Source organism: Branchiostoma belcheri, unplaced genomic scaffold (assembly GCF_001625305.1).
Source record: "Branchiostoma belcheri isolate BF01 breed outbred unplaced genomic scaffold, Haploidv18h27 scaffold3, whole genome shotgun sequence".
NCBI classification, from domain to species: Eukaryota; Metazoa; Chordata; class Leptocardii; order Amphioxiformes; family Branchiostomatidae; genus Branchiostoma; species Branchiostoma belcheri.
The window spans coordinates 5,010,404-5,023,040 of record NW_017803909.1 but is presented as its reverse complement, the minus strand read 5'-3'; the positions used below and the strand labels follow the sequence as shown (position 1 = coordinate 5,023,040).

The following is a 12,637-nucleotide window of genomic DNA, read 5'->3' as shown; positions in this document are numbered from 1 at the left end:
TGATTACACACATTTGAGACAGGCGTTGTTGCCATGTTTTGGATTTGAAACAAACCCCACCCAGTTAATAAACATCACACTCATTTATGAATTACTTGTGTCAGAATTGTGTCCCTTTCATTCAATGATTTTATTACCATCAGTCATGCAATGTTTTTTGATGTCGCCGAATTGACTTTTGTTGACTTCCCGGTTGATTTGATCAGTCAATTTGACTTGCTTGATGACTAAGCGTTCAATCTCTGAGTCCGACATGGTCATGTCATTGCTATATGTGCTGTATGAATGTATGTTTACCTGTTATACAATTTACCTACGACTTCCTGTTTCCTACATGTAGATATTGTTACCAATAACTGTGTATTTCCTGTTCTATCACTGTCTTCCTGTACATTAATGTTAGACCAAATGAAGATCGGAAGACCTACACTCATGAAATTATAGCGGCGTGACTGCCGGCATTAATCCAATCAGGCAAAGTTCTACTCTTCTCCTATCGATTCTTCTTGTAATATTTTCAGTCACTCTGCACATCTAGGCCACACCAATTTAATTTGTTGGTTCTCGGATTCGCTTCTTCATTTTTTTCTGGTTCATCATTCTGGTTCTGAATCAACTCAAAAATGCTCATAATTTGCCCCCAACAGTTGAGGGGAGTCCTTTTCTTCCTAGTTATTACAGTTTTTCCATCTATCAATGCAGTGGTTTGATTAAAAGTTCAAAATTCATTGTTTAAATTTTAACCAAGCCTCTTGTGTTAACTTCATGGCTCCTATCCTAGCATTTGGGGCTATAATAGGATGCCTAGACCTGTTTTTATTCTTATTTTTTTTCGCCCTGTCGCTTCATATTTTTTTTTTTTAAATCCAAGAACCAACAAGAAGCCATAGGCGACAATTCTCCGTGAAGTATTATATATTGCAACAAAAAGAAGTAGCCATTGGCGACAATTCTCTGTGAAGTGTGATAAATCGAACAAAGAAAAATTGTTTAAACGCGCGTCGGCTCAGTCATCTTAAGACGCAACAACCAATCAGAGATGCGAGATGCCTACACGTGACGCGGGAAGGGCGCGCGATGCCCGAAATATTTTTGCGTCAATATTCAGCGCCGTGATTCAAGAGATTAATACCCGGAAACAATTTTTTTCTTGTTTTGAACGCATTAACATACATTTACGCTAATCTAGTATGATTCAGGGTTACTTTTTTTTAACCTGCCATGGCCAAATTATCTAAAGATGTGTGTATTGTGTGTACAATCTATAGAAAGAGAAATGTACATCAGGTCCGATCATCCGATTTTCACGTTTCGGTTTTTTGGACTCGGTTCATGAACGTATTTTGGTTTGGCTCCTGGAATGTAGCGAAAAATGACTCCCGGACTGTCTACAGGGAACACTCGCACATTCGCGGTGTATCAGGACAGCGCGACTGGTCGTCATTAGCGCAGTAACAGTTGCATAAACGGACGAAACCATTTCAAAGAAATGGGGATGTTTCGAAAATAAGCATTTACTCCAATATCAAAACAGCTACGGTAAAAATAAAAAGACGTGCATCATCCCGGACATAATGCAACACCACATGCGAAATTACACAGAAATGCGACGTACTGGGGAATGCGTTTTGGCTGCGAACATCTTCCAAAAAACTTGGCATCTCTTAACCATGGGCAAAAACATCTGGAACCACTTATAAAAACCACCCCGTATCTGCATGAACTTTTTTGAACCCCACTGCTATTCCAAACAACGCGTTCTTCTGGACCATTCCAATTCGCCTCGTAATTGTAGGGGTGCGTCTGCGATATTACATTGACCGCGAAAGCAGCAACGGCAAAAACACACATTCGTGCATCAACACGGGCATGCCCGCAGACGGCGTATAAAATTGCGTGCCGATTACACAAAGAGAACCCAGTGTTTTGACTGCGAACATGAAAAATCAGCCGATTACAACACTCCGTCCGGAGGTCCTGACCTCCTTCACGGAGTAACAAATTAAATTGATGTGGCCTTGGGAAGGAAGGACTGGACAGATCGTGCTGGCATTTACTGGGCAATTAAAAATAGATGCTTGTTTTATGTGAGTAATTGAAATGATGACTCACATGAAAATTATTCATGCTCCATCAGTAATATGGGACAATGAAAATCTGTCATCAAATAATTTTATTGTCTTTCCCACCTTCATTTTGTTTTTATTGCTTTACCACCTGGAGGTTTAATGTTTTGTCATTCTTCAACTGTCACGCCTGTCACTACTAAAGATGTGTCCAACAGTGATGCACCTGATGATGGTTCGTGCAATATGAACCCCCGTAATTCTGCCACTAATTATTAAAAAAAACAGTGAATAAAGAGATCTACTAGTGCAGCATCACCAAGGTATCCCGCATCAGGTATTCAGGTGTTCAAGACATTCTAGAGATTTTGGTCCTGTTCACACTAATACACTGTAACCAGTTTCTATCCAGATTCTACCGAAACTGGATTCAAGTGGCCCCATCTGAACACTCCAAATCGCATTGAAAGTGCCCTGATCCCAAACCAGCTTGGGAGGTACATGTAGTTTCGAACCGGTTTCACCTGGTTGTGATTGGTGTCTGAACGCAATGTGATTCCAATGTGACTTTACCAGTTTAGTTTACATATTGACCCTGTCATGGATTATGGGGTGATATTTCTTTATTTATATGCAATACCCAAATTTACGCAGTAGCAACATAAAGAGCAGTAATGACTAAATAATGTGTCCATTCTAGGACGAGCTTCAGCCGAGGTACGCTGGGAGGGGGGCACCAGCAAGCAGGTCGTTGACCTCTGATTTTGATAACACGCTACATTGTGTGTTTTCATCAAACAGCAATGAATGTAGTTTAGGCAAATCATGCACGGGCACGGTTTGAAAGAAATGTGTGGCACATGCACCAGATATAGGAATGCAATTTACCCAAATAGCGGTTCAGGTGTTTCTGTGTGAACAGGGCCTTAGGCTTTAATATCTCCATCTTTGTAATTTTTATCATGTTATTTCAAAGATCAACAACAGAAGTTTTCAACTTTAATAGCGCACTGGAGAAGCCGTTTTGCTACTAATTCTTTATAATCATTGGATTAGGCAGCAGGGAGACGGTTAAAAGCATGCACTTTTTTATGTTCACGGGTAAAATTCGTTCTCTGCAGCAGATGTCTTATTACTCTCTCAGCCTGCCGACTTGAAGAATGTTAGATGCTTTATCTTGTATTGGATGTTTTCCAACAGTTCCTCCAAGTAATTTCATCCCTGACTTCCCCTCACATTTGATGCCCTGCTCCCAGACAACTTCCAGATTGATTTGAACAATATTGCACATGGTGTATGATTTCATATCTGTTTCATGAGCATTTAGAAATCATATCAAGCTATAACACGAAGAATGGTCCCCAAAAGACTGTCAACGAGTAGATATGATGAAAATCATGAAACTGTTGAAAGTACATTTGTACATGTGGCTCTGATTGCAGCATACTTCACCACAGCTATCTTCCCATAAATTGAGAATACCGGTACCCTTTATTATAAAGCACCCTCTTATACTAGATAGCTTTGGGCTGTGTGTTAGAATCAGCACCAGAACATCCAGCTTTCAAGGTACAAATACACTTTTTTTCATACTTGTGACTCTATAACCTGTGCTTTCATTACTTATCCATTAAAAGTGTGGATTGCCAACTTCATCTATTAAAAAGCTTTGCTTGTAGACATGTTTTTGAGTCCGGTTGGCATATTGAATTGTTGATGACCTCTTCTGACAGGTCAGAGGCAATTTTACTCTTCACTGCAGAATGCTGTAATATTCCCATCATGATAGTGGGGGGTTACCATTAGTGGCAGTCCTCAGTACAAATGTAGTGATCCACACTTAACTCTTTCTCAGCTCTTGAATTGGTTTAACTCTACTTACCACTTTCAAGTACTAGTACAAGCAATTGAAGTACATGTATTCAGTATATACATGTAGTATATAGTAGAGGGTTTTCATTCCTCAAGCTAACCGACATCGACAGTCGTCCCTCAGTAAGACACCTGGAGCCGCATAGTTCCCATGTAGAACTTTTATTCAGCCTGTCACACAACCAGTTTTGCCTGTGTGGCTTTTTCAAGTGTACAGAGGCTAATGACACAAGCTTAAGTGTACGTAGCAACAAGCAATTGAAGTATTGTTTAGTGCTACACCTAAATTCTCTGCAAAGGATAAATAGTACTGTGGAGAAAAAATAGTAATGAAAATTACAGTCATCACACAATATCTAAAAAATATAATGGGCACATGTACACACACATGTACACTCAACAACATTAAGTTGTTTGATGTAATGTAAGCAGCAGCGCTGTGTGCCATCACAGCTGGTATAATTGCTATGCCGAAGGGTCCTTAAAACATGGCTTACTAATGAGAAATAAGATACTTACATTTTATAACAACCAATATTTGACTAACTGCCACATTAAAAGAAACAACAGTTACTACATTCCTGCAAAGATTTTGAAAGCTTATGAATTTGACTTTTTTGTATAACAGAGACATCAGATTGTATATTTTTTATCCCTTTGCTTTTGGCCCTTGTAATCTGTCCAAAATCACATAAAACTGTATAAATTGATTGGTTTCTATCTCTAAAATGGACTGCTTTGTTTCTACCTCTATGACAGGCTCCAATTTTCAGGTTGACAAGTCTAAATCCCCTCCTGCACACATACATCCTGTTAGGCTCTGTTCTCTGTCAGTCGGTACTTGGCTTGACCAGTGTACTTGTGGGCCCAGTGCGGAGCAGTCATTAGTTAAACCTGGGGTCAGGACTCACAGAGGCAGCTGGACCTGCCAGTCAATTGACCTTTTCCAATGGTTCTCCAAGTAATTTCATCCCTCACTTCACACAGCAAATAGCTCCGAGCCCCGGTTTGATTGGTCGGTTCCACGCTGCATATTCCCGATAAGACATCTCATCCACTCTTCCGGCGGGAGGAGGCTGCGTTTTCTGGAGACACTGTCAGTAGATTATGGTTAATTCTGCAGTTACGAATAACAGCATCATCAACAGGGGGCAATCACTTCAAATCAAGCACTTTAATACTAGTAGTGAGTTTGTCAGCATTGGAACTTCCTTCAACTCCTGTCCCATCTCAATGACTGTGACTCCAGTTGGATATGAAGCCACAATGCTAGGAACTTTTCTCCATAGTATCAAAGTCACAGAATACAATTTTGATCTTTTTGTTATCATCAAAAGATTTTGACTTTAATCAAAAGATCTTGACTTCGCAGGGTGCTATTAGCCATCATTGAGTTTTTGGTAGTGAGAATGATATTAAAATGACATTAAGGTGTCCTTACATCATACATGTATAAGTTATAATGTTTTGTGGCACATCAATATCTACATGACTACTAGATGTAAGTTGTAATGTTGCCAGATTTCATACAGCAATTTGTTGGTCAATGCAAAAGCCTGTATATTCATAACCTTTAGGTTGGCAATGCACAGGTGCCACTTGACATTGAATTTGTGCCATTGCACTTGGGTAAGTTAGAACATCTGAAGGTTGAAAGACGAGTCCTATTACACACAGGTTGGAGATGTCTAAAATGATTCCTATGTGCTAGTTGCAAGCATTAGTCTGAGGAGTTTTCAGAGCTAGATTGAGATTAGTCTCTTGCTAATGTAATGGAATCTTTGCCTCATTTCCTACATCCCAAATGTTAATGGCATCAATGAAGAACTTTCCTCACAGAAAGAGAAATGTGCCCATTCCTACTTATCTGAATTTTTCAGGAAGGCATTTCGACTAATGTGTTTGGGAGATTTTCAATTTACCGCCTACAACCTGGCTCGCAGTATTAAATCTTTCTGTGCCAGCATCGATCCCCTTTCTGTGATAAATAAGTTTCTTCCCCTCCAAATTAATCCCGGTCCACAATTCATCAGGCTGGGTGGTTAGAGACCAGCTGATTTCTGCACCAATGAGTGGAAAAAGGGTGGGAAAGCCAGTGGTAAGGCCACACTAATTTTATTTGTTGGTTCTCGGATCTCTCCAGAAAAAATATGAAGCGACAGGGGGAAAAAAATAAAAATAAAAACAGCTCTAGGCATCCTATTATAGCCCCAAATGCTACGATAGGAGCCATGAAGTCAACACAAAAGGCTGGGTTCATATTTAAACAAGGAATTTTGAACTTTTAATCAAACCACTGCATTGATAGATGGAAAAACTGTAACAACTAGGAAGAAATGGACTTTCCTCAACTGTTGGGGGCAAAATATGAGCATATATATTTAAGTTGATTCAGAACCAGGATCTTTTCTTTCTTTTTGCAAATCAGAAAAAGATGAAGAGGCAAATCCAGGAAACAACAAATTAAATTGGTGTGGCCTAATGACGGGGATACCGCTGCCGTCTCACAACAGGTGTCACATCGCGTACGTTAGCGTACGACAGAGATGCAGGAGATAAAAGCATGGGACGATCACTCTTCCGCCACGCAGCAATTAAAGGGAACTTTGCGGCCAGATCCTTAATTTATGGCAAAAGCATCTCTGGGTGGAAAAAGTTTTAATGATGTGACACGATGACGAATGGATGGGAAAAGTGTACAGCCGCGATGGAAGATTGAAAGTTTCGTGGAGCAGTGGTGCACACCTCGGGACATATTTTGTACGTGCAGAAATGGTGAACTTTATGTGAAGTGAGCAGAATGTGCATCAAAGAACTTCTTGGTCAAACTTTAAGTTCTCGATGCACATCGAGAAGCGTCAAAGGATGGACTGTATTTGAAAGTTTGGTGCAAATTTTGGTGTATACAATTTTTTCAGATTTCAGATTTTCATTTTTTCTTATGTCTTCCCCTTTCAACATTGAAGTTTGTTACCTTTATACAGGCTAACTTTGACACATGAATTTACATTCAATTTAATTTTCTTTTTTCTAAGTTGAAAGTTTGAAAAAAAAGTTTTCTATCATAAGTTATCAGCACAAGATTCATACCATATACCTTCAGCACAATGCCAGGGGTACATGTATGAGTGTTTGGTAATTACCAAACAGTATAAAAGCCATGCATTTTCCATGTGATTTAATTACAAAAGCAACTGCGACAACACACATACATGTAGCTTGAATCTATTTCATAGCCTTACAGATATAGCAGACAGCATAGCCAACAGATTCTGAAATAATCCTCTATCAAAGATATCCCAGGGGAACGTGGTTTAGAGTCCTTAATATCTTAGAAGCATTTCAAACTGTTATCTACTCCAGGAGTCATTTAGATTTATATAAAGTTGACAGGCTGTAGAGCTTCATAATCTCATCTGTGAGTGGGTGACACAGGGATAGTGAGTCCTATGACCACCCATATGGCTCAGGGTTTCTTTTCTACCCTTTAGGCCAGTTGGGCCTATACATGTAGGGAAAAAATGTTGTGTTTCCTGTTTCAGTCGTGAAAAAATTAGGGTCAGTAGGTAGGGATTATCTTTTTTTCTTTCCCATTTTTTTAGACTTCAGTGATATCTAGTACATGTATGTAGGGGTCCAACTTATACAATACAGTTTAACAAAGTAAAACTTGTATGAGGACACTTTTATTTTCAATGTCAATGTTAGAAAACCAATTGACAATTGTACATTTTGTCACTTAGGTGTCAGATCATGGACTTAGAAAAGGTTGATCAGCTCGATAAATCTATGTCCCTTGCAGGGGTCCACCCCCAAAAAAGTCTAGGGTTGGCAAGTTTTCCTCGGGTCGGTCGGGAAACAGGAAACACAACATTTTTTTTCTGGGCCTTGTAGTACATTCAAATGCTCCTCCGTATGGCAGGCACTAAGTATAAGCAAGGGCACTTGGTTGCACAATATCTTTCCTATGAAAACTTCATGATCACTGCTTTTAGAGGAGGCAGGTATCATATGCCGGCGTACTTTTCATCATTCCCAGTAACAGCGGATATGAAGCAGCACATGCCTCTAGTTTTCAGTAGTGTGCTCACTTTACTTTCGTCAGGCTCTGGAATATTAGCATCGTATGCTGGCAATTTTCATTAGACGTGCAGGCCTTGGGGCCTTGCATTTTGGGTGGTCCTCGCAGATTCTTATGACATTATAGCAGCAGTGTAATATATGGAAAATATGAACCTAAGATTTGAAAAATGTGAGAATGACACTAACTGAGTTACATGTATCTTGTTCCACAACCTTAATACAGTACCGAAAGATTTAAGTGGCTCTCCATGAACTTCAAGGTATATCAAAATGGCATTTTCTGTGTTTTCTCAGGCACGTCTGGAGCTGTGTGCGTTACAAGATGCTCTGGCACTCTACAAGACCCCGGAGTCCAGGTAGATGAAACTATATTAATTGTACATGTAGAATTTAATCTTAATAGCAAAACCTTTCACATTGCACAGCTATATGGTCAATTTTTCAAACATACCCAATCTATATGCCCATTACTCACTCTGGTGAGTTTTACGATAGAACAGGTTGACTGTCCGTATGGCTTCAGCCATTGGACCAATGATGATGATGATAGTCAACATGTTAAGGTAAACCATAATTTGGTCCAATTTGAAAGGTTGCGGAAAGTGAGCAACCTTTTACATGCCTGTAGCCATGGGTTCGGACGAACCCCCCCACAAGGCTCAAAGGTCCACTTTTTGATCCACTTTTTATCTAAAGGTCCAAGATTTTTCTTTAAAAGATCGACTGATTCGTGACTCACCAGCGAGGCTGGAATCATAGAAAAACTGCTCACTCTATCATTGAATAAAAAGTTATCGCTGATTTTTTCTTTGACATTCTCTCAAAGTCCTGGCTACGGGCATGTTTTAGAACCAAAATTTGAAGCAGAAAGGGAAGAAAAGGGAAGCAAAAAGTTGATGGAAATTACGTAGAGTGTAGATGACAACCTCAAGGACAAACATCTGCTTGGTCCAGGGAAATTTCATTAGACTGCAAATGATGATTGATCAGGCAGGAATTCACTCCGCACTACACACGAATCTGGTATTAATCATTCATAAAAATGACTAGTTCCTGGCACGTCATTTCCTTTGATCTGCACCGTATCCCTGCATAATGTCATCCAAAACAGATGTTTTATTACACAGTAGACAGACTGCTTATTAGCATTACCAATGACACATGGCTAAACATAACTACCATTGTGATGCCAGTGGTTTCAATCAAATATTCATTCCCTCTCAGAGATTCCATTTCATGTTGTTCACCCCTTTCAAACGATTACCACATCACAGAGTTACCGCCGTGATGACACTGTCAATCTCTCATCTCCTGTATCCAATACCGCGCGCTTTGTGTTACCGACAGATGGCTTTATTTGTTTATGATACAGGTTTGTGTGTTAACTGCCCCCTGGCATGATATTCCAACATTTTCCATTTTGCTGAAAGCCCCGTAATGTCGCCCCTGAGAAATGCCATGGCTGTGCCGTTATTAAAAGTGTAATTACCAACTTTCTTTGATCTTCGCCATACTGTTCTCTCCATGCTGTAATGTCCCATAATGAGCCCTTGTGATATTGCCTGTTGTAATGCTAACCTTCCACTAATGCCTGTTATCTTGCTGAGGTTCTGTAAATTGTTATTGGTTACTTGGGAGTCTCCGGGCAATTTTTGTTCGATGTTCCTGCTGAGTGTATTGCGTAATGTTGCATGGAAATTCTTCCATCAGAAACTCAACAATGTATTTTGTAAAACCACGAGCAGTTGAAAAAAGAATCGTCACTTTTTTTATATTGATATGATAGTTGTTAGATTTACAACATCATAAACCAAACTGTCAAGAATCATCAATATGGCTTAAAAGTTATTTCTCTAATGAGTTCACCTTTAACAGCCATTGACATGTTGAAAGTAAAAGTGCCCATGTGTGATGATCTTTCACAATTTTCTCATAGCCATTTTTGGGGTAGGGGAACCACCCTAATATTGGTCTGTGATCACTCAGTAAGCAAAAACAGCCATGTTTATGTTTATTCCTTGTAAATGCCTCCGGCTATTTTAACAACAAAAGAGCCCCAGTGATCCCCTGACATCTGCTTCATCATGAACAAGTTAAAGATCCCATCTGCAAAGCATAATTTTCTACAGTTAAACTGTTAGATACGATTTTAGAGGTGAAACCAGTCTGTTCTTGTGAAAAACATTTTACTGAACAATTTCAGTGATGTCTGTTCATGCTTGATATTGACTCAGAATTGATTTGGAATAAAAACTGCCAAATTTGTCAAATATAAATGCCACATTTTCTCAGCACCCCTTTATCAAATCTTTCAAGAAAGAATAATTCAGTGTTGTATCACATATCTGTAATATGTTACATTTGTACATGGACCTATTAGGATTGCTTGTACTTTATTAAGTACAAGTTTAGTCTAAACAGGACAACATTCCTTAATGAATAAGCTTCTAACGTTAAGAGTTCATCTAGCCAGTCTAGAAAGTTTTGGAACAGCGGTATTTTACCTTGAAGTCTTTATACATGTATGTTAAGAGTCTTCATATATGAGGATGTGAATGGCAGAAATATGAGCCCTATTAGCACTATAGTTGTGGTTTGAGCAGCAATAACAGTTGCAACCATAACTGTTTGACAAATTGCTACACAACCTTTAGCATCACAATAAAAACCTAATGACTTGGATGTGCCACGACTTCATAAGGCGAGATCAAAGCTCAGCCGTCAGCTTTGATATGCAGCTTAACAAGTTGCCAACGTGATATTTTCTACTCATTCATCACCTACCCATGCACTGGGAGAAGTTCAACAGCCGCCTACAGAGTTTTAATTTACAAACTTTACCCGTTGGTTCTTAAGCATCCCACTGTAACCATTGGCTGATACAGAATATGGGGATGCTCCCTGCCTCTATGATATAGCCGCGTAAAGATGATGCTCTCAATAAAACGTTATGTCAAGTGGTTTTATGTTAATTGTTCAACAGTTCGTACATAAAGAATATGGCCACTTGCAAAGTGGCTGTAAAAAGCGCGGGCTGTACGGCGGCAGAAGTGCTCAGATGTGATGACACCTATTGGAGAAATGGTCAATGGCTGGTAGCCGGGGTGCCAAGATTTACTGCAACTCCCATGATATTTTACTGTGCGTTGGATGAAAAGGGCTGTTTTTGTGGCTTTCTCTCCTGTTTTGTGGTCAATTTTAATACAATAAGGGGCAACCAAAAAAGAGTTGTGGGATTGCTTGAAACTTCACAAAAAAATTGACAAGAGAAGAATAACGAACACCAGAATATTGACAGAAAAAGGTACAAAGCATACCTTTCTTTAAGAAATACTCCCCAATAATCCTTCCAGGTTTACTTAGTCCCTCATCTGTGCTAGGCACCAAAAACGAGGTGTGACCTTACACGTATGTTTATACTTTGAAAATAATCAATTTGGACATACTGGTACAAAGTCAGCAACACGACATTACATGCAGTGTTGGTTTACCCTGTTTCCTGGTGTTCTTACAGTAAATCCTTCCATGATGCCTTGCAAATAGTTCCACCTGTCACCAGTGCAGCAGACAGAAAGTGAGGAAACTTCTTTTTTTCACAATTTTGATTATGATAATCTTGTAAATGCCTATATCAACCTCAATATTAATTAGATAGATTGTATTTCATTTGGGTTTTTTTTTACATCTACATTCTTCAGTACTGAAATATTATACTAGTTCATGTTCCTTGAACGTAATTTTTTTTCTGTGACATTATGTTCTGTTTTTTAAGATAAGATTTGTATCACCATTCCTATAAAAGTGTTAACGGTAATCCTTGTTTTTCTTGCAGAAATCTAGAGGAGCTTATGAACAAGTTCAAGAGCAACATGCAGTTGCAGCTAACCTGCTTCAGGAGTGATTCACTGAAGAGGACACTAGTCTGACATGTCTAAGGTAAAAAAAGCCCATCACTTGTCGTTCTGGGCTTGTTGAACCTGTGAAATTTCAGCTTTGCGTTTCGTAGAATTATGATTTGGATTTAAAAAATCAGAATGAAAACAAATTGATTTTTTTGACACAGCATCCTGTGTGTTACGCGGATAAAGGTTAGACATCCAGGTAATACGATACGCCATGCAAAGAGCAGTTACTCAAGCAACTGGATATGATTTTGTGTGTTGTGATGGTAAGGCAGTGAAGTTGCCTCTCTTGTTCTCTTGCAGACAAATGCATGTACTAGACATTGTCGTGAGGCTTACAATGGAGGTTAAATGGAGGTGGTTGCAGCACCCTGGGATTTTTTCCAAGCTCCTTGTGGGTTCAGGGAATGCTTGCCACAATCACTTTCCTTGTACATAAGTTATGGTGACATCTCGACTGCTATATTCTAGCATCTTAACTGCAATATCTAAGCTCCAAACACAGTCTTAGCAGAAATGAATAATCTTAAATGCTATGAAATGAACTAAAGGTTCATAATAAACCATTAAAATGTCGGTGAATTGATGTACAATTGTTAATTTTTGTGATGAATAAACACAACAAGATCATTCAGACATAGAAAGACTGCCCAGGCCAGGTAAATTTCACACCAAATGTAAAACTGAAGGTGTGAAGTCGTACAAGAGAAATGG

General features: G+C 39.2%; 1 protein-coding gene across 1 annotated transcript in view; it reads left to right on the top strand.

Moving 5' to 3' along the window:
* LOC109473379 (exocyst complex component 2-like) overlaps positions 1-12,631 on the top strand; it is a 42,945-nt gene extending 30,314 nt beyond the window's left edge. The window contains exons 28-31 of the mRNA XM_019773240.1: positions 8,316-8,377; positions 11,536-11,595; positions 11,854-11,957; positions 12,227-12,631. Of these exons, the coding sequence (XP_019628799.1) occupies positions 8,316-8,377; positions 11,536-11,595; positions 11,854-11,947 (216 nt within the window). The 3' untranslated portion in view covers positions 11,948-11,957; positions 12,227-12,631. The remainder of the gene's footprint in view (positions 1-8,315; positions 8,378-11,535; positions 11,596-11,853; positions 11,958-12,226) is intronic.
* The last annotated feature ends 6 nt before the right edge of the window (positions 12,632-12,637 follow it).